Raw genomic sequence first — 23,438 nt, forward strand, 5'->3', positions numbered from 1 at the left:
AGGGCTCAGAGAGAGAGGATGGTGTTAACCTGCAGAACAGCACCCCCCCTCACCCCCACCCCACCCCCCCGGTTCACCTTCCATGTGTGATAGAGCTGGAATGGAGGTGTCTTTCACATATGAATCATTCTCAGGGCTGCAGCCTTAAGGCAGTAATGTTTAAAAAGCAGAGCAGGGTGATGCAGAAATGAAACAGGTTCAGTCACATCTTTACCAGAGCAGTCCCTGCTCTGTGTGGGGCACAGAGGACACCTGACTGAAACACGCATGATCGCACGAGAGCGTACGATCGCGTACGGATGCGTGCGATCACATGAGCACGTATGATTGCAAACGAGCGGACGCACGCGCGCAGGCGCACACGCAAACTCACCTGATCTGCAGCTTCTCCGACAGCTCCTCCAGAATCTCCACGGCCTGCTTGTGATACTGCAGCTGCGACTCCACCAGAGAGGTAATCTGGCTCACCTGCTCAATCTGCACACACACACACACACACAGGGAAGAGTGAGAACAGAGCAGGCAGACTGGGGTTCTCACACACACACACACACATACGCAGGAGTGAGAACAGAGCAGCCAGACTGGGGTTCACACACACACACACACACACACACACACAAACACACAGGAGTGAGAACAGAGCAGCCAGACTGGGGTTCACACACACACACACACACACACACACAGGAGTGAGAACAGAGCAGCCAGACTGGGGTTCACACACACACACACACACACACACACAAACACACAGGAGTGAGAACAGAGCAGCCAGACTGGGGTTCACACACACACACACACACACAGGAGTGAGAACAGAGCAGGCAGACTGGGGTTCTCACACACACACACACACACACACACAGGAGTGAGAACAGAGAAAGCTGACTGGGGTTAACACACACACACACACACTGCGCAGGTGCAGTTCAGAATCAACACACACTCCGCAATTAACACACTGGAGCTAAAAAAAAATACACTGAGCAGACTCACTCAGGAACTGACACACTCAGGAGTTAAAACACACCACGCGGAGTTCAGAGGTCACGGCCATGAGTCATCACAGGACCATTGGCAAACAGAAACAGTCCCGTCGAACAGTTACTAAGTAACCGAGCTCGCCGCCTCGGGAAGACTGGGACTTTCCATGCCGTAGCGCCCGGCCAATGGGGAGCCGAGGAGCGGATCGCCGTCTACGTTAGCTGCGTTAGCCTTAAAGCAGCGCAGCTCAGCTAACAAAAGCCCGCAGGTATGCAGAGGCTAAACCTCGTCACGTGGGGGGGGGGACTGAATGCATTCCTTAAAACTCCGGCAGTCTGGCAGGCAACTGAAGGTCAAAAATAAAAAGCCTGTTTTCCACTGAAGAGAGGTAATAAGGACAAAAGCTGAACGGTGAAGACTACAATCCTGTAGAGCAGTCAGAGTCGGGACTGTACTGCCTGGGGTTTAAACAGGGGGACCAGAGACCCCCCTGGGGGTCCCTGGCCAGACCTGAGATGCATTGACTATATAAGGATTTGGAGAAATATTTAAAATTATAAAACCTTTTTTAAAAAAAAAATTAATAATATAATTAACTTATGATGTGGCCCCCCTTCAAATGGCTTGAGCTTGGGTGGGGGTCCTACAGATCAGAACTAATTGTATTACAGCTTTATTGCAGTACACTGCTTGGGGCACAGACATTTTAATCACTTTCCAACATTACATCTGGTGAATATAATAGAAAAGAAACAGTACTTTCCTGAGTGGAAATCTGCCTTTGGTTTCGTAATGACATTTAAAACCATTAGCACATGTCAACAGACAGAGAAATCCCCCCTTAAGAGCCAGATCAGAGTTTAATCCAGCCAGTCCCATTTAGTGCCAAGAACCAAGATGCTTCGGCTACTTTTGGCCACTAGATGGCACTGTAGCCAATTAGAGCACAAAGCCCAGCATTCTGACAGCTGGTATTTCCAGCATTTGAAATGAACAGATGTGGCTGCTAAAACTTAACATTCCACGGAAATGACTTTTTAAATGGAGTAAACAGACAAGTTATTTTTTTCCCCCAAGACAGACATTCTCCTCCAGGGTCAAGGGTCATGCGTCCTGCTGATTGTGGGGTGGGAGTGATTTGGGGGTGGGGTGGGCTGGGCTGGGGGGGGGACACTCACGTCGGTCTCCAGCAGGTTGTGCATGCTGGTCTCGGCCACCTCCTTGGACTCGTGGAACTTCTCCAGCGCCTGCCGCACCTCCTCGTCCGGGATCTTCCCCTGGCGCTTCTTCTTGTAGTCGTAGTCCAGCCTCCGGCCCTCCAGCTTCTTCAGATGGTGCTGAGGGGAAGGGCCAGGTGCAGTGAGAGACTGACCCAGGATCAGTCTGGCCGTACAGCTCATAAGAATCAAGGTTAGCATTGGGACAGGACCAGAGTCAGGGTCAGGTGCAGTGAGAGACTGACCCAGGATCAGTTTGGCTGTACAGCTCATTAGGGTCGAGGTTAGCATTTGGACAGGACCAGGGTCAGGGCTAGGTGGAGTGAGAGGATCAGTTTGGCCATTCAGCTCAGGGTTAGAACGGGAAAACCTGAACCTGGACCAGCCCTGGTGCTCAGACATACTTTCTGAATATGATTATCACAGTGACACTTCCTGCCTGCAAATAGCCCCAAGACACAGAACCTTCACGTGCAAGCACGCACACGCCGACAGGGCTAAAGGCTATCATCTCCCTGTAGCACATTAAAAGGGGCTTTATGAATTAACCCTTAAAGGCGTGACATCGCAAATGTGTGATTGGAATGCTCTTAACTGAACATTCTAATGCTGATGTCACAATCACTACTGGCAAGTGAACAGCAACAGAGTTCTAGAACATCGATCGAGAATTCTGGGGGGGGGGGATTCTACTCTTTATAAGATACTTTATGTAGACCCAGATCTCATAAGACCCTGTCATTTTCTCTCCTTGAATAAACTCTGAATGTGTAGAAATTCAATATAGGCAGGCTTCTGTTGTGACTTTTGGGCTGAGTTACACTCACACACTTTCGAACTCAAGCACAGCTGACACTCCTCCAGATGCATGCTGGTCTGTCAGACACCAGCCGTCAGTTCTGCACGCGCGCACACACACACACACACACACACACACCCTTAACACACACACACACACACACAGCTGACATTGCTCCATGCTGGTCTGTCTGACAGCCGGCTCCAGCCCAGGGCCTCAGACACAACCGTAATCACGTCCTGTCAGAGCTGGTAAAATAACACACTGCGATACTGTCAATTACAGCAGCGACGCTGACGCTACTGCACAGCTTATACGCTCCCTCGCAAATGACTGCTTCAAGACACCAACTGCACTCTTTGCTGCTTCGATATCTTGCGGTCCTCTGAGGTTGATACAGTAGTGTCAAATACAGTGGTGTCGTAGCAATTCTGTTTTGGAATGACTACGCCCAACTTCGTCTGAATGTGTCTGTGGTTGATGCTGCTACCCGAAGCTGATGCATGAACGTGTCAAAATAAAAGTCCCTAATGTCTGGAGCCAGGGGCGTTTACCTGTATCTCTCTCAGGTCCTTGTCGCACAGCGCCTGAAGGGGATCAATGAAGTTCTGTTTCACATCGATATCAAGAGAGTCCTTCACTTCTGCCAGCCTCTTAATGGACTCCCCTGCATCTACAAGAGCGCCCCCTGCAGCACAGTCGAGGAAAAGGCAAGATCAGTTCACATCCAGAAAGCGTCACACACGACATAACACTGAAACACGAACATGCACGCACACAAATGCAGACACTCAGACACACACGCATACAAACACAAACAAACAAAAAAATGCACTCACGCACATGCACACAGACAGGCAGACAGACACACACACACAAACACATGCACACGCACAGACACACACAGACGGATACACACACTCGTACACAACCATACAAACATAAACACACACACACACACACACACACACGCACCGAAGTTGGTGTCCTCGCCGAGCTCGCGGCCGTACTTGGACATGCACTCTCCCAGCAGCCCCTCTGCCTGGGGGTACCCCGGATTTTTCACCTGCCCCCGGATCTTAGACACCGTGTTCAGCATGGACAGCTTCGCACGGGATGCTGGGAAAACAGGAGGAGAGGGGGAGAGATGGAGGGAGGGAGAGGGAGTGATAAACAGAGGGAAAGAGAGGGAGGGAGGTGAAAGAGGGGTGAGTGCGAGACAAAGAAAGAGTGGGGTTAGAGAGATGTGTGAGCACGAGTGAAAGAGAAAAAAGCCAAGAGAATTGAGAGTGAGTGAGAGTAGAAGAGAGGGAGAGAGAGAACAGGATTAGAAGGTTAAAAAAAAGTATAAATCTAGAGAGATGCATGAGAAAAGTAGTGGACTGTAGCAGTAATGCTGAAACATACAGTCTACAATGTCAAAAAATCATTCGACAAATACATTTTTGTAAAATGGCACTTACAAACAGGTGACAATACATGGATTTCTGTATTAGGTCGGTAATGATGTCAGCAGATCATAGCTTACTAACGGTCCCCGTCTGTGCACAGCAACGCCAGGCTCGAGTCTCTTACCTGGGTTGGGCTGCAGGTACTCGGAGGTCTTGGAGATCACATCGACCACAGCTTTGCTCGTCACATCGACTTTCTACAAAACACAGGAGCAAAAGCACCACAAATCAAGATATTTCCCTCATGTTGTTGTGTTGGAGTGGCAGTGTAGTAGAATGGCTAGAGGAACTGGGATTGTAGCTCGGAGGTTGCAGGTTTGACTCCCAGCCTCGGCACTGGCGCTGTACCCCAGAGTAAGGCGCTGAACCTGAACTGTTCCAGTTAAATATACAGATGGAATACATGCAGCTCATTAAATCGTTTTGGAAAAGAGCTGCTGGTCAACGCCTAAATGTGAATGCTTTGTCTCCGAGTAGAACTCAAATAACGGGTTTGCAGACCACACCGTATAAGTATCACAAACATTCCAGGCTATTCAGGCCCGGAACATTCCGGCTAAAACTTTCCGCAGTTCAGGGAAGCGGAATTACCCTCGGCCCAGTCTCAGACGGGAACCAGCGTCCCGCGCCCTCACTTGAGAAAGAGGCGCGTTTTTTTACTGAAACCCGTTCGGACACCCGCAGAGCAGAAAGGGGCGTCGGCAACATCGCCCTAAATACGGCCTTCGAAACAGCAACAGAACGAGGTGAAAAAAAAACCAGACAGGAAACGTCTCCATACAGCACAACTACCACAAACGATTCCTAATACCGTTAAGGAATACCCCGTGTTAAACCGTTTACGTATGTTGTAAATATACTTTACAGGAAGGTACAGTACGTATTATTTTGTGAGTGTGTGTGTGTGTGTGTATACACACGGCCCCACGCATCTCCAAAAGTGGCAACATATATATTTGCCCATATATTTTGTAAAGCGTTACAGTGTCTTGAAGGCATATTTTATTTCACTTCTCCCATCTTCGTAAGTGAAAGACCTCAAAGCTAATGTTTGTGTGACGGACGGTGAGCGAAGCGAGCGCGTTTAGCCTGTGCGTGCGTCGTCCCGCTCCACCGTGGGGGCGTCGCCCACCGCCGGGGTAACCGTTTCCATCTGTTTGCCCCCCCCCCCCCATCCCCCCCATGACTAAGGGACGGAAATTCCCCGCCACGCCGCGATCTACGCCGTGCCACGTCAGGCTTAACGAGGTTCGAGCCACCGCCGGACGCCGCAGAGGGAGGGGGGGTTTGGGGGGGGGGGCAGGGGAGGACAACAAAACACAGCCCTTTTCCACAGAAACGCCGAGATTCCCTGCAGAAACTCCCAAGGTGGACCGTGATTGGCTCAGACGGAAGCACAAGTACGCGCCCTCCATTGATGTTTTTCTTCTTGCCATTTTCTCCCCAATTTAGTTGATATACCAATTCCCCGTGTGTATCACAGTCCTGGTCGATGCGCTATCCTCTGTCGGTCTGGGGAGGGTGTAGACTACCACATGCCTCCATGCCTCTATCCTCTGTCGGTCTGGGGAGGGTGTAGACTACCACATGCCTCCTCCGATACGTGTGGAGTCGCCAGCCGCTTCTTTTCACCTGACAGCGAGGAGTTTCACTGGGAGAGCGAATCGCGTGTGGAGGTTCACCCAGATCCCCTCCCTGCTGAACAGGAGGAGTCGCTAATGCAACGATCAGGACTCATACCCTCACTGGCTTCCCACCCGCGAACACTGCCAACTGTGTTCGTAGGACCAAGCCGGGAGTACCGCTGCCGGGAATTGAACCCGGGTCTCTGGGGTGGTAGGCGAGTGCTTATACCTCTACACTACCCAGATGGCCTCATTGACGTTTTTCTATTGATGCTGCAGTCGATCCTGTATGCACCAGTGCCCGGAGGACACACATACACAGATCCATCCCTGATCACATGACCAGGCACACAGAATAGATCCAGGCTATTCTCTCAGCAAACGAGTAAACACATCTGTCCAATTAAGGATATTAATAGAAACCGCAGACAAGACGCCCACAACAAAATCCATTAATTCCCCCCCCCCATTTCTGTCATTGGCGGGACATGACTGTATTTAATTGATTGATGCCATGAGGTCATGTGATCCACTGTTTGGAGAAGCAGGAGGCCAGCTAAGCCTGTTCAGGCTGAGCCGGAGTGTCAAGACTCACGGCAGGGCTAACGCGAGCTAGATTAGCTCTTTACTCCAGATGCTTTATGAATATGGCTTAGGAGATGGGCAGGGCTAACACCGGCCTAGATTAGCTCTTAATTCCAAATGCTTTATGAATACGGTATATGAGATAGGCAGGGGTAACACGAGCCTAGATCAGCTCTACAGCGACAGATGCTTTATGAATACGAGTTAGAAGATGGGCAGTGGAAACGTGAGCGTGAATCAGATTTGCTTTGCTCCAGATGCTTTATTAATACTGATAAGGAGACCGTGAGGAGAAATGTGACTCTGGATCGGCTCTCCTGCTACAGATGCTTTATGAATACAGGCTCTGATCGCAGGAGGCGGATCAGCTGCTCTCCCGCCGCCAGAGTGCAGCCGCTTCACACCGAACAGGAAGCGCAGGACGCCGTATTCCCACTTCTCCATTAAAAAAACAGAATTAGACGCGTGTGACGACAGCAGGCAGGACGACGCACTCACCCGCTCCAAATCTTTAAAGTCTTCATCCAGTTTTGTTCCCTCTGCACCTCCAACCTTCTCACTCACCAACTGTATAGAGAGAAAGAGAGAGGGAGGGAGGGAGGGAGGGAGGGAGGAAGGAAGGGAGTCAGTCAGAGAGAGAGTATGATAACCAATGCTACTGTATCCATATACATGGAAAATGGAAAAGAATATCAATGTAAATATTTTAAAAGCACTCCAGTGTACAGTGTTTGACAAGAAAATATGTAAAAGAGAAGTCAGTGACCTAAATCCAATAATAATAATAACAATGATGATGATGATGATGAAAATGATATGGCTACAGGCAGGACTTGATGAAGACTCACACACGAGAACAGCGTTACAGTGAAACAGCAGTGCTGTAAAGATAGAACACTGCTGTCTGTCCAATTCCATTCTCCGCATTCTGTGGGGGCACACAGCAGCTAGAGGGGAGAGCGGACTCCTCTCCTCAGGCCCGAATCTGAGGACGGGTCTTTCCCTGCGTGGTCAGACGGGGTCCGTACCCCAACAGGCCACCAGACAACGCACCCCCCGAGGACCCCAGCGGGGCGAACCCCACTCCGCCCCCGCCCCCACCCCCAACACTCTTCATTTCAGCGGCCCAACTTCACAAAAATCACACCACGCGCAGAGGTCAAGGGTCACGCCGAGCACAATTCCCTGACAAAGAGTACATTTAACAGCCTCGTTCAGGAACTTCCTGCACTTCCCAGTACAAGAGGAGAACAGAAACGGGCTCTCTGTCACGGGGGACAGCTTCAGTACACAGAGTCAAAATTACACAGAAACACTCACATGACAAAAAAAATGTACACTGGACACAACACGACACATTCCCAATCTGCACTTCATCCGCAGCACACACTCCTGACATACGTGTGCTGAAACCCATACGTGTTCGAAAGCACACGCGTGTGGCCCCCTGACATGCCAGCCAACGCATGCCCTTTTGCACACCACGGCTGTGATGTAACAGAAGCATGGCACCAGACCGCAGCTATAGTGTTACAGGAATGTTTTGACATTACATGTCAGCTGGGACACAGTACATCGCTGAGGGGGCCACGCGGTGTCACACACACACTCACACACTCTCTCACACACGCGCACACGGACGTACATATGCATGCAGACAGACAGACACGCACGCACGCACGCACGCACGCACGCACGCACGCACGCACGCACGCACGCACACACACACACACACGCGCGCGCACACGGACGTACATATGCATGCAGACACACACACACACAGACAGACAGACACAGACACGCACACACGCACACACGCATACAGATGGGCATACACACACAGATACACACAGACACCCACACAGACATACATATGCATGCACACACACGCACGGGCACGGACACACACACACACACACACACACACACACAAACACACACACACACACACACACACACACACACACACACTTGGACATACAACTGTTCTGCAACAGTTGCAAACACACTCACACTACTCATATCTTATACAAGCCTAGTCCCTCCCCCTCTCTCTCTCTCTCTCTTTCTCCCCCCGTCTCTCTCTCTCTCTCTCTCCCTCTCCCTCCCTCTAAAACAGGCAGTTTCTTTAGCAGGACGCATGTTAAATAACAGCCCAGCAACCCCATATCGCTCCCTCCCTCCCTCCCTCACTCCCTCACTCCCTCCATCCATCCCTCCCTCCCCCCCCCCAGACAAACTGCAACATGCTGCCTTCCTTCCTTCCTTTCATCTCCCCCTCCGTGTGTTTTCATCCCTCTTTACTTCAGTCTGGATAATGAGGTATGCCCAGCCCTCTGGGCCCCACTGGTCCCATAAGCTCCATATGGACAGTTTACCTATAACAGGTTTTTATAACTTCAGGCAGAGGCGGTCTGTAATACTTTGGAGGAGGATCTGCGCTCAGGCACACCAGAATGGTCATAAAGACAGAGAAACTGAGAGAATTAAGGGTGTTATTTTCTATGAACATATCACATTGCCTCTATAAACACATACAAACCCCCCCCCCCCCCCTCCCCACACACACACATACACACACTGAACTCACCAAATCAAAAATGGCAATTATGCTCTACAAATATTTTTCAATCAAAGAGCTAAGCTTCATTTCATTATTTTTTTTCCTGACCCGATGCAACTAAAAAAAATAAAATAAAAATAAAAAAAAATTCTGACTAAGGCAACAATGCTAATTATACCAATTTCAAAATATGGTCATTGGACCAGTGGGGGGAAAAAAATCACTGTCCTTGTAAATGAATTCAAGCTTTGTGAACCCAATACAGAAACATTTCTCCTTCACAAAACTGCCACTAGCATTAAGGTGGGGGTAGACCTGTTCAGGCGACAAGACTGAACATGAAGACGTAGGCAGTGTGCTAATCTATGCAGGGCTTCAAAGGCTATCTTCACTTGTATAGCACTCAATGTACTTTTTCTTCAAATGTATTTCTTGGTCTATGAATATTATTACAGCATTGGTTTTTCAACGTCTTTCTGCAGTAAAACAACAAATATCACTTTAAACATTTCACCACCATTGTGTAGTCAAGTGTTACATGGGTTTATTTATACACACAAGTGAACACATACAAACACGCACAAAGGAACAATAACAGAGTCGCTGTGTTTTCACGCGGTTCTGCAAGACAAAGCGAGCATTTAAGTTGAAGGCTCATATGACGACAGGCCGCAGGATTTAAAACTGTTCCCACTGCCAAGGGGGGAGTCCGTACGGGTCACTCTGTACACTGTCTGCAAATGCGACAGCTGTTATCTGTTATCCCCCACGCAAACGAAACCTCGCCCATACCCCGCGAACACCGACTGCTTCACCGCTCACAAACAAACAGCGGTCGGACTCGGGGCGTCTACATCTGCGGAAACCGCGGCCTTGGATTGGGCAAGGGAAACGACTAGAAAAAGAAAACGATTGATAGTTCATCGACGTCCAGTAACGCGAAAAACAAATCTATAGCTCTCATTCCATTTCCTACAATAACAACCAGAATCACGGAACGTAGCGTATGTTTATAACCGAGTCATGTGACGCAGTTACCGCGGAAACAACAGTTTCGTGTTACAGCCTTGAGCCAAAAGCTGAGAGCGAGGCGTTCCTGAAGGACCAGATTTAACTTGGAAACTGAAGCACTAAAGAAACACGAATCGGCGACGACACAACCGATCAGGACCAGGGGCCGGTATCACGAAGCAGGCTTGCTGCGTTGGCTAGATAACGACACTGAGTAAAACCCAGAAACTCTCCCAAATCTGAAACATGGACTGAAGTAAAACGAGCTGTACAGGGTTTCACTCGGTGCAGTTAGTCACCCGATTCAGGAATCCTGCTTCGTGAAACAGGCCCTGGGGCAACTTTTAGTAGCGGCTTTTTTTTTTTAGCATTCAACAGGCAGTGGAACGTTCACAAATAAACAACCTCGGCAACAATACTGCTCCTTGTCCAAAGTTTTATTTACAGGTGAAACACCTGTAAATGCGGAACAGATTCACAATTCCCCTTCCCCGAGTCTCCGATGTAATTTATTTGCGACACCATTTGCTTAGAGCGGCGCATGTGGAAATGCGCTTTAAGACATGCAGGCTGGCGCACTTTCTCCTTTACACCAGCTAGCTGCTGCAAGAGTAACCGCAGGTCACTGCATATTTAACATACTCCAACGAGCGATTTGATCTCACATCGTGTTCAACTATGTTCAACTGTAAAACTATTCACGTGTAAGAACTAAACAGGTAGTCAGGCCCGTGTATCGGTGTTTTGCCTACAAATGCCCACACCTTGCAAGATGATTGGTCCCCCCAGAGGGACTGCCCTGCTCTCAATGTTTACTGGAGTCTTCTGTCAACGTCATAACTTCACCGCAACGGTGTGAGAACGTTTCGCATTGGCTGGGTGGGGCGAGAAATTCTGAGAAATGTGGGCAGGTGGACAGGCTTGCTCGGTCCAAAGTGCAGCAGCGGGAATCTGAACTCAATTAGAGCAGTGGTGTGTCCACAACACAGCCCAACAGTTACTGTAAGCTGTAGCAAGGAGGAGGACGTGCTTAAAAAGGTCATATACACTCTCAGAAAAAAAGGTGCCATCCAGTAGCCTACCTAGAAAGGTACAATCGATTGTCAATGTGGCAGTGCCCCTTGAAGGTACAGAACTGTACCTTTACCAGAAAAAAGGTACCATTCAGTACCTAGAAAGGTACAATCGCTTGTCACTAGCACCGTCCTTCAGAGGTACAGTTTTGTACTTGTACAGAATTTGTACCCTTGTGTACCTTTATTTCTGAGAGTGCACCCAAAGAGAGTTAGGCTAAATATGTCAGCCATCTGTGCTACTACAAAAACAGTGCAGAGTCCTAGTGGAACCCAGTCTTAATGTAATCACCATGGTTACAACAGTAGGCTGGACACTTAAATACGTGGACATTAAATGTTCTACGCAGTCAATCATGTGCTTTTCTCCCTTTAAATTACAGCTTAGTAACAACATCAGATGAACCAGCATTTAGTGACAACAGCGTGAAGAGGAAAAAAAAAAAACACGGCGAGCATGCTGTTTGACGGCCTCCTGCAACACTGCGGGAAAAGAACATTAAGTGCGACAGCGACACATTCTCGAGTGCTCTTAGAAGTGGCGGGAAGTCATCAGACAGCAGCCGATTGCCGCGCTTGAACGAAAAAGGAAATCATCCGACGAATAAAACGGTGCGGGTGTGGGTTGATTTTTTTTAATGGTCAAAAACAAGAAGGTGAGTCATGCGTTCATCTCCGCTGGACACCTGACACAGCCGCACACGTAAAAGGAGGTGCGAACTCGTTCAGGGTTCCCGTCCAAGAAAACACATCAGCATGGCGCAAAGACTTCAAAACGAAGAGGAGGAGCTCAACAGCGAGTCGGCATCACTAAAACAAACAACCGCGAGGAAGAACGGACAAGATCACTTGCGCAGTTCTTTTTTTTTTTTTCCTTCTCGTTTTGTGCTAGAACACGTTACCAAAAAGCCACAACCGCCCATGTAGAGGCTAAAAAAACAGCTCGATCTGGTTTTGGCTTCCCCTGAACAGACCGGCCTGTCCTCGTGCGCCTTCCGCTCCTCAAATTCCACCGGGGAACAGCTGCATTCCTGCCGATTTCACACACACGCAGACCGGCCTGCTCGCCTTCAGAGGCACGGCACGCGCACACTCGCTTGATGCTCCAAAAATTGAATAAATAGATAAAAAAATTACAGTATTTATTTAGCCGTGACAACAATAAACGTTTTGTTTCGATAGTTTTGATAGTTTTTACGAAGCATCAATCGATTGTGCGTGTCTGTCCTGTCCTATCCTAACACGTTCCCGTGACCTAGCACCTCAAGGAAGTTTTTTTCTGGCATCAGTTTGTTTTCGCCAACACAAAATATTGTAATACCAACCATACAAATGACTGAAATACACAAATGGCCTTGGCTGACAGTTAAAGTCAGACTTCAACAAGATTTCAGCCTGTCATTTACAAGCATACAGAAAGTCACAATGCATGTTTTCACTGGTTGAACTACCACCTCAGCCAGCATCAGGTGAACATGCTCATCTTCCTGAGTTTTCTGCCAATTTCTTACACTATAGAGAGTTCATCCTTGCCACAGTCGCCCAAGGCTTGCTTCTGTGGCAGTTTTAGACCAGTGAAGCATATTGCAACAAATGTTACTATGTGGACTCCAATGACTTGGAACGTTGATTGAAAGCAGCTTCCGTGTTGCAGGTTTACTGTTACTTTGTAGCCAGGGCAGGCTACAGTGAAACAGAGCTGAAGACACACTGCATTACATTGCACTACAGGCATTTAGCAGACGCCCTCATCCAGAGCGACTTACACAACTTTTACATAGTATCTACATTGTATCCCAATTATACAGCTGGATGTATACTGAGGCAATGCAGGCTAGGTGCCTTGCTCAAGGGTACAACGGCAGTATTCCTACCCGGGAACCAGACCAGTTCCTCACCCATTATACTACACTGCCACTGTTTTTCATGGTTCAGGCTAGGCCCCTTGGTTCCAGTGAAGGCAAACCTTAATGCCACAGCATACGATCGCATTCTAGACAATTCTGTGCTTCCACACAAGTTTAGGGAAGGCCCTTTCCTGTTTCAGCATGACCATGACCCAGGGCACACAGCGAGGTCCATGTAGAAATGGTTTTGTTGAGAGAACGGTGTGGAAGAATTTGACTGGCCTGCACAGAGCCGTGACCTCATCCCCATCCAACACCTTTGGGATCAACTGGAAAGCCAACTGCGAGCCGGGCCTAATCGCCCAATCAGTGTCCAACCTCACTCATGCAATGCTCTTCTGGCTGAATGGAAGCAAATCCCCGCAGCAATTCTCCAATATCTAGTATAAAGCCTTCCGAGAAGAGTAGAGGTTGTTACAGCAGCAATGGGTGGACCAGCTCCATGTTAAGGCCCATAATTTTGGGTGAGTTGTTGAATGTCAGGCGTCCACATACTTTTGGCCCTGATGTATGTTTGACCTCTGTAAGGAGAAGCAGGGCAGCTTAGTCTGCTCTCCAGGCGGGTGCAGGTGAGGTCACAGAGAGGGGACCTACAGCACTGACCGCAGGCGACCCCACATCCGCAAACATTTACAAACAAACACGCGAAAGTGAAACGCAAGGCAGCCGTGTTTCCAAAACAACGCGGGCGATCGGCCAAATGAGGGGGGGGGGGGGGGGGGGGGGGCGGGGGGGAGAGAGAGGCCACGAAGGTGTGAGAATAAGACAAGCTACAAAAAACGAAACCCAAAAAGACCATCATCAGTGCTAATGCACGCCACAAAACCACGACCAAACCATACTCAGCATGAGCAGTGTGGACATACAGCGCTGGCTGATATATAAATATAAAAAGGACAAACAACTTCAGAAGGAGATGATTCCAAACTGGAGCTAGGCCTAAATCCAGGGGGACGCTCGGAATTAGGGTCATGTGACGGGAGGGAGGCTGCAGTCAGAGTCAAACGCAAAAGCATGAGCCAAAATATGAACAGATATTAAAACACACCTCCTCACATTTCACACAGTAACACCCATTAAATATGCAAATATATAAACAAGTAGAAAACTTGTTGAAAACAGTTTTCACCTAATGTATGATACCGAATAAACAAGCCTTGCACTCCGTACAGTGTGAAGATCCCTAACAATCTTAACAGATGTTGTTTTGACTGGAAAATCTAATAGCTTGTGCCCCGTCTGACGAGCGATCGCTACAGCCGGCTGCCGTAAACCGCTCACACGAACACAAACGTGAGCAAACGAGTTTCAGCTACACATGCTGGGTGTCACAACACATTATCCCAGACAGCAATCTGCACTGTGGCGTGAGAAGGCAACCAGCAGGGGACTCAAAGTCCCGAAACCTGCAGGTACAGAATGCATATTTACTTCACTCTGACACCCGGAGACCGACGCCATTACGTGATCAGCTACCAGGTCAGATCGAAATGACTGGACCGTCTTGAAACCGGCCTGTCGTGAGCAGTGAGTGGTGCTGTTGTCCCTTGGAGAGCAGCAGGGCATGCTGGGATTTACCCCTTCCCCCACCCCCACCCTTTAAGATCAGCAGAGCTCACATCAAAGTCACCACTGATAGGTGAGGCAGCAGAGTAATCAACCGTTTCGAGTGACGGATTACCTGCAGAATAACAATTAAAACTCAGGGTTTTTGTACCCCGCGGTTCTCCAAGGGCAAAACTTAACGGCAAGGAATAGATAACTTCAACATTCACACTTGAACAGCGACTTCTTTTACTGCATGGGCTGTTTGTTCTAAGCCTTATCATTCGGAGTACAGAAGCATGTGGGTTTTTTTTTTTTTTTTTTTTTTTTTTTTTTAAAACAAGCATGCTGAGCCCCTGCTTCTCCGATTTCAAAATCATAAAATGAACACGAGAAGTTACTCTATGAAAAAACAGGAAGTTTTCAAATGGGACCAGCAGAATGGGACGTACCGCTACAGAATCAAGTAGTCTCTAAGGCCATATGTGGAGCAATGATCAACCAATAGAATAAGGGGGGAGGGGCTTGACTGATTGATTGACAGCCACTGAGGGGTAACCTGTGCTGCCTGCATCTGTGCCTGGCCCAGGAATAAATGTAGCAGCCATTTATGTAAATACAAATGTAAATAATACAGCTATGCTTCCATTTCTAAAGGGCTGATCATTTGACTGCAGTAAGAAGATATGTAACTAGGTGACAGACAGCGATAGCATTTCGTGACTTTTTGCAATCATAAGGCAATTGTAATTTAATAAAATTTAGCTCAATGTTTGTTTACATTTTTTAAATTTTTAGTAATTATTATGGAAAGCTGGTCCCGAGCAATCCTGTTATGTTTGATTATTTAAATAAATTCCGGCAATTAATCCACTGTCTCCTAAGAACAAACAGGGATTAAAAATCAAGCAAGCTTCAAAAACAGAAAGTGTAGCCGCAAAATGAAAAGGAAAAAATGTGGAAGTGGGCGTTTTTAAATGGAAAAGTAGTGGCCCTGACTGCACAGGATATTTCTGTTCCCGAAATAGCTTCGCCCTGCGCTCAGCAGAAAGCAGAATCCGTGTTCCTGCAAAACAGCAGATGAAGGGCTCACAGGACGCCTCTGAGCCCACAAACTGACCCAAACATGGCTCGTCTAAAAACTACCGTCTTAGGAACACGTGCTAAATGTTAGCAAACGGCTCCTGGGCGTATCCAGATGCATGGGATCTGGGAGCACGGCCTGACAGCAAAAATATCACTGATACACTTAAAAGCAGGGCTGCCCAGCCCTGTTCCTGGACATCTACCATCCTGTAGGTTTTAATTTCAACCCCTAACAAAGCACACCTCATTCAACAGCTCCCATTGAGCAGAATCAGGTTTGCCAAATTAGGGTTGAAATAAAAACCTTCAGGATGACAAATCTCCAGGAACGGGGTTGGGCAACCCTAAAAGGAAACCACTGTACACAACACATTTGCGTGCTCGAAGAACAGGCAAGTACAGCAGGTCAACTCTGCAAGTTGAAACAACACACAACAAAATATTTTTACTTTCAATCTCAACGAATAAATTTCAAATTTCACAATCGTGTTCACTTCCAAATAAGAGGTTGTGATAAACTGAATCCGTATCTTGAGATGCCACAGACACACAGTGAAGCTAGTGACCTACAGTGCCCGTCTCCAAAAACATACACAATGAAGCAGGTGCGTAAAAAATACTCCCAAAACTGATAGGAATGATGGAAAATACGGTGAGGGTTGGGAAAAAATAAACAGAAATTTCCTTTGATGCAAGACCGCTTTCACATCTCTCTGTTTGCAACTGTGAGCCAGTGAGCAGTGGGCCAAATACAAGGGGATCCCAGCATGTGCTGCGGTGTAATCCACACGCACTAAAACACTGTGTGTGGCTGCTCGCTTGTGTGTGTGTGTGTGTGTGTGTGTGTGGCTGCTCACCTGTGTGTGTGTGTGTGTGTGTGTGTGTGTGTGTGTGTGGCTGCTCACCTGTGTGTGTGTGTGTGTGTGGCTGCTCGCCTGTGTGTGTGTGTGTGTGTGTGTGTGTGTCTGCAGCCAATGGGCTTTTGGATCTTGCAGCCTGTGTTGACCAAGAATCTAAGCCCAAGCTTTCTGCCACTTCATCGGCCTGAGTGAACCTGTCGTACTCTCTGTTGGAAAAAATGACCGTGTTGTCTACACGTTTGACAAAAGGAAGTCGGGACAACCTGAACATGTGTTGCCCTAGCGTGCAACTGGCTGCTGTGAGCTTTATCAGAAGCTGCAGGGTTGTTCCCATGCAGGTGTAACACCATCTCTCTGAGCATCAGCACAAAGAGAACGTGAAGAACTGCATGCAGATCAGCCGATAAGTATTCCTGTTGTACTTTAAATTGCTCGGGCATTCGAGGGTAACGCACACAATCTGATCGTTACTGAAGGTTGCTGAATCTAAACCCTTCAGTACTTACTTCGCTGAAGTTAAACGCAGTGTCAAGTCAGGAAGCATATGCCTAATGTGCTGCATACTTTTCACAAGTATCAGCAGCATGTAGTTTAAAAAACTAGACGATAATGAAACATATTCATTATGAAACATAAGCATCATATGTCAACAGTAAGTGCTAAGGCCCTAGTGCTTAATTTACAATACAGACCAAAACCAAACAATGATCCAGCTGATGAGATGAGGTCTGGCATTAAGTACTGGCTTATGATGAAGTGTGTATGTGTGTGTGATTGTGTGTGTGTGTGAGTGAGTGAGAGTCAGAGTGTGTGTGTGTGTGTGCGTGAGAGAGAGTGAGAGTGTGTGTGTGTGTGTGTGTGTGTGTGTGTGTGTGAGAGAGAGCCTGTGTGTGTGTGTGTCAGAGTGAGAATGTATGTGTTTGTGTGTGTGAGTGAGAGAGTGTGTGTGTGTGTGTGTGTGTGTGAGTGAGAATGTGTGTGTGTGTGTGTGTGTGTGTGTGTGTGTGAGAGAGAGCCTGTGTGTGTGTGTGTGTCAGAGTGAGAATGTATGTGTTTGTGTGTGTGAGTGAGAGAGTGTGTGTGTGTGTGTGTGAGTGAGAATGTGTTTGTGTGTGTGAGAGAGAGAGAGAGTGTGTGAATGTGTGTGTTTGTGAGTGAGTGAGTGTTTGTGAGTGAGTGAGAGAGTGTGTGTGTGTGAGTGAGAGTGAGAATGTGTGTGTTTGTGTGTGTGAGAGAGCGAGAGTGAGAATGTATGTGTGTGAGTGTGTGTGTTTGTGAGTGAGAGTGAGAATGTATGTGTGTGTGTGTGAGAGAGCGAGAGTGTGAATGTGTGAGTGTGTGTGTTTGTGAGTGAGTGTGTGTGTGTGTGAGTGAGAGAGGATATAACATGGAACTGTGGGACCCTTCCAAGCACCTCTCCACCCCTCTTAATCACAGGCTGTGGTGCTCCACTGGCAGCCCAGCATTATGCCAGGAGCTCCGCTGCTGTCTGTCAGGGCCCTTCACTGCGCTAATGCCACAGCGCCTGGGGGAACGTGTGCAATCATGGCGATCGGAATTACAGCCCAAATGAGCACGAACGGGCCCAAAAGAGCCCCTTATCCCGCCAGCCGAGCTCGCAGCCCAAAACACCGAGAGCGTTCAGCCGAGGGATCCCCTGCGGCCCCCACGTTTTATCCCCGCCGACAGGAAGCTGGATCCGCTCCCGACAGGAAGTCAGGGGGGAGAGAGAGCGAGAGAGAGCGGCGGGCACTCCTGCTGAGGTCAGCAGAGAGAGAGGGAGGGAGGGAGGGAAGGGGAAAGAGAGAGAGAAAGAAAGAGAAAGGGACAGAAAAAGAGAGGGGGGAATAGAGAGGGAGGGGAAGAGAGAGAGCAGGACGGAGAGAGTAAGAGAGAGGGAGAGAGAGAAAGAGAGCAATGGAGAGGGAATGACAGAGATAGAGAGAGGGAGGGGAGTGAAAAAGAGAGAAGGAGAAAGTAAAAGAGAAAAACCGGCAGCAAATAGGGGGTAGACTTAAAAAAAATATTATCATCGCCCAAAATCTCTAAAAAGTCAAAAGCAAACCATTATAATTTACCTGACTAATATACACCCAGTCCCTGGTGTAGATCACCTTGCCGTGCTGAAATTTTTCCTCCAGGAAAACTCACACTTCAAAATGAAATCTTCAAACCTCAGCACTCAGTGTAAACGTGGACTTAACTCACCAGCCAACAGCCTTAGAGTGAACTTCCATACACCCAACACCTTATATCCTATACCCTCCACCCTATGTCCTATGTCCTATGCCCTATATCCAACAACCTACGCCCTACATCCTACACCCTAACCCCTACATCCTACACCCTAGGGCATACACCCTAAGCCTATGTCCTGCACCCTAAATCCTGCACCCTATGGCCTACAGTCAGAAACAACTCTGACTCTCTTTAAATGCAATTTCCCTCCCTATTTTTCTCTGCCATTACGTAATGTATGTTCTCTGTTTGCCATACAATGAATATATTTCGGGGGCCCGCGAAACATATGTTTAGAATTGTATGTGCTTATATTATCCCCCAAATCATTCTCTGATAGCATACAGGTTTGCCTGTGACTGAGACCATTACTGCAAAAATTGTTTTAGTCTGTGGGTTCCTGGTTCCTTTCGCATTCCGTTCATTCTCTGTGTTGCCGGGACAACTTGACGTGAAACAGATTTCATCTTCATTTGGAGACACGGCCACGCACAAAAAAATAAAATAAAATAAAACATTTTTTGAAGTGCCATAACACAAAATGTAAACTCTCCGTGAAGCAGAATGTAATAACCTTGTGATAGCTACAATACAATTTAATAAACAGCACCCCCCCCCCCCCCCCACTTCAATGAGGCATTTATCTCACTGAAGACTAGTAAACTTTGGTAGCCTGGCATGTTGTTGGAAGGAGAGTGAACCCTAGATACTCCCTCTGCCTCTAGAGCAACAGTGCGTTCTGAATTTTCAGCCACTCTTAGATTAACAGATTAGTGGCTTAGATTTAAGTGTTGAAAGACACCAAAAAAAACCAGCAGACACTGCAGCCTGCCAGGACATGGAGTTTGAGATCACTGCTGTAGTGTCCAGATTGGGGATGTTGGTAACTTGCAATCCACTTGCTTCTACCAAGTTCAAGTCAGTATCATTAAATAAAGTCATTCAAAAAAATCAAATCAAGTTATGCGTGTGCCAGTCAAGGGCTGAACTGGTTTGAATGGCCAAATCCGAAGCCTTTCGGCCTACATAAGACCGTGATTCATCTGAAGTTGCTGACATTTGGCCAACCAAATAACACGCATGGCTGAAATTCTGGCAGACTTACATGACTGCACATTACAGTCAAACTGGTGAGATTCAGCCGGGTCAGTAAACAAGACCTTTCATTGGCATGCTGGCTGTTTGCATAAGGAAGGGCACCAAATTAAGATAAAACTGTAACGTGGCACTGGGGTTAACTAATGCCTCACCAAGCAATTTCACAAAGCCTAGAAACAGTTTACTAACTAAAATATAACATATGAAAGTATGTGTAATGTATGAAATGTTGAATATTTTAAAACAATTCGGGTTGTGTATAAATTTTATATTTCATGATGAATCTTTACCTATCACTGGGACAAAATGTGTATATACAACATTGTATGTCAGTTGAGCCTGCTTTGCTTACTCAAAATTTAAGGCCATTTGCATTTATTAATAAAGATGAGTCACTTTACTAACTATTACAAAACTTTTTCTAACTTACATTCACACCAGCCCGTTGGTTGGAACAGAAGTTAAGACATACGCAACATTACCGCAGTTCTGCACGCCAAATATAACGAGAACTCGAACGTAGGAGGCAAACAAAATATGTTGACAAAAACTGGGCCCTACAGTGCTTCCATTTCCGGAGCATCTGCTCCTTAAAATTGACGTGTGCTAAGTGGATAAATAATTTTGAGCACAGCTACAAATTGGGATGCATTAGTGTGCTCCTAAATATTTCAATTCAGGAGCACTTCTGCTCCTTGGAGGGGAAAAAAGTCAATGCAAGCTAAAAGGTTTGCTAAATTTAAGCTGGCTAACGGCTAAATTGTATTGCGTCATTAATTTTAGCAGACTAAAAAGATATACAGATTTTTAAAAATCGACATATTTAGGCCTATTAAACCAATCTTGACTCTTACGAACCTATCCACTGTTTGCCCCCTCAATGCACTGTATGCTTGTACACACAGGGCCAAGTTACTCGAAACAATTTAGGAAACATTGGGTAGCACTGCTTTGGAATACAGCAGATAGCCAATATTGTATCTTGTAACTTCGTAATTTTGACATCAATACTTTTAATGGCAGGCCTAGATTTTGCCTGTTTAAATTAATTACTTATAGAAAGTTCTTTATACGTGTGAGTAACTTGGCATTTTTGTACATTGAAAACGTGTTTTTCATCATATTAAGTTAACGTCAGTGTACTTACCACGTTATTTAGAGGCTAATAACGCGTGGAGTATTTGCTATCTAAATTGCCATGTAATTCACTATCTGGCTATGGTTAGGCATTCAGCCAACCTATGGCTAATATTAGCGAAACTCTGCACCCCTTAAATAAGGTAGACGTGGGGGGAATGTGGGCGCTTGAACAGGGTTAAGTTTTTCTTGGCTCGCTACCCAAGTTAGTCAGTCGAGAATAACGACAGCAAGTTTTGCGTTGTTATTAAGAAAAAATAACATCTGGCCAGCTGGAAAATTTGTCTTTATTCTAATCTTTCCCCCATTTTTTGGTTTACGCAAACATCATGAATTATTTAACGTTAGTTTGCAAGAGTCTTATTCAAAAATGTATTTCCAACAGTTAGCTAGCTACCCAAATCGCTTGTTGTTTGAACGATACAGTTAGCCAATTACAAATAACTGTCGGCTTACTAGCTGTTTGGCTAAATACTGAAAACCCTTAGCACCTAAATTGTAGCTATGCTTGCTTGCTAATTGCTCTGGATTGCGTTAAATGGCTTCTGAGGGTGGTAGCCCTCTACTTAGCTAATGTTATCTTGCCAACTACCTTTAAGAGACCACTGACCCGCAAAAGCTCAGGTAGAGTCGTCACAGGCTCGCCAGAAAAACAGTCCGATAATATTAGTATGTTACCCAACTTCCACATTAAACACAGCTCATGGCGAGTATAGATTTATTTCGCGTGTTAGCGTGCTAATATATAGAATATATCCAGATAGCATAACTTTCGTTAACGTTGGCTAACTGCTAACGAAAACAAATGTGCACATACTTAGCCAGGAGCCATATGAAGTTATCCAGCTCATAAGTTTGACAAAAAGGAGTTGTTTGCTAACCTGACTCGCTTTATAAAACTGTTTCTTCAAGCCCGCCACAGACATCTTGAAGTCAGATTTTCCTCTTTGCACCGCAGAATGTTTTTTCACGACAATCACTGACAGTGAGCTGTATTATTAGCCAGCTAGCGCCGCCGGTTGAGTGGGCATCAAGTTTAGACCTGGCGCTAACGTCGTCTACCAGCCCCGTCAAGCTATTAGCTAAGTTAGCTTAGCTGATGGCAAACGCGCCCGCTTCCTGCTCGGCCTTAGCGGGGGCAGGCACTAGAAAAGTCCGCATAGTGAGTCGTTTTAGCAATTCGGACATTTCACAGTGAGAGGCGGGGCAAATCCACAAAAATGAAGACAGTGCCCACTGCCGTTAGGAAAAAGTCAGTGGACTACTACGGATTACACGTTGCAGCAATTTATTAGTATGGCACGGCACATTTTGTCTGTTCCTCGTTGATTTTTTAAAAATTCATAGCCACCATAGTAAAATTAACGTGCAATTTAACAACTCCCCTAATTACATGCCAGTCAGTTAGACGGAGTCCCTTGAAAGCGCATTTTAATTAAATAGTGCTGCAATTATGAATAGTCATTTATGTTTCCATATTTAGTCTGCTTGTCACTGCAAACTGCAAGTATTTCTGTAACTTGGATGAAGTGTGGTTGCTAAATCAAGGCAGACAGAATACATGCTATGTAGAGCATACAAAACAAAGTGTTTTTCAATATTTTATACGTAGGAAATCCTAAGATGTACCCTGGGCAACATTTCACTTAGTGAAACCCTTAATAATACAGTATTCATGGCTTCATTTATTTACCTAATGTTATTTCGCTCTATTGGCATATAAGGGTCTGTCAATAGTTTATCAATTTAGCTTTATTTTTTCCTTTGGCTAAACAAAGGTTAAATAAAACTAGTGTATTTTACACATGACCCCAATATACCCACAGTAAAAGTACCCCTCATTCTTGGGTGATCAGATATTTTGGGTATTAAGTGTAATATCCTTGTGTAAGTTAATTTTTGATGGAGTCCGTTGGCACACAAAAAACATTCCCTGATTGAGACTCTGTGGTCCTTTTGCATTCTTGTAATTATTTGTACCACACAGTTGCAGCGCTGTCCATGCTCACAGGTGGCCCCTGTGCTTATGTAACCTTTTTATTATTTTTTAAAAATGTATTTTTCCCTTTGTTCGGACTGAGGAAAAGCAGAGCAGAGAAGGTCACAGCCTGAGATGGGATGACAGCACAGAATGTACCACAGTGGGGAATCAAACCCGAAGCCACAGGGGGAATTAACCATTTGAAGGGAAGGTTTTTTTTTTTGAGTGTTTTTTCAATACTCTGAGTCAGCGTTCTAGAACTCAATTGCTTGAAG

At 46.6% G+C, this 23,438-nt stretch overlaps 1 protein-coding gene across 1 annotated transcript in view; it reads right to left on the minus strand.

The window, feature by feature from the left end:
• sh3gl1b (SH3-domain GRB2-like 1b) overlaps positions 1 to 22,357 on the minus strand; it is a 27,710-nt gene extending 5,353 nt beyond the window's left edge. The window contains exons 1-7 of the mRNA XM_035416139.1: positions 22,064 to 22,357; positions 7,163 to 7,231; positions 4,579 to 4,651; positions 3,979 to 4,122; positions 3,558 to 3,691; positions 2,166 to 2,324; positions 374 to 477 (exon numbers count right to left, since the gene is read on the minus strand). Of these exons, the coding sequence (XP_035272030.1) occupies positions 374 to 477; positions 2,166 to 2,324; positions 3,558 to 3,691; positions 3,979 to 4,122; positions 4,579 to 4,651; positions 7,163 to 7,231; positions 22,064 to 22,108 (728 nt within the window). The 5' untranslated portion in view covers positions 22,109 to 22,357. The remainder of the gene's footprint in view (positions 1 to 373; positions 478 to 2,165; positions 2,325 to 3,557; positions 3,692 to 3,978; positions 4,123 to 4,578; positions 4,652 to 7,162; positions 7,232 to 22,063) is intronic.
• Between the last annotated feature and the right edge of the window lie 1,081 nt (positions 22,358 to 23,438).

The sequence above is a fragment of the Anguilla anguilla genome, chromosome 4 (genome assembly GCF_013347855.1).
Source record: "Anguilla anguilla isolate fAngAng1 chromosome 4, fAngAng1.pri, whole genome shotgun sequence".
NCBI classification, from domain to species: domain Eukaryota; kingdom Metazoa; phylum Chordata; class Actinopteri; order Anguilliformes; family Anguillidae; genus Anguilla; species Anguilla anguilla.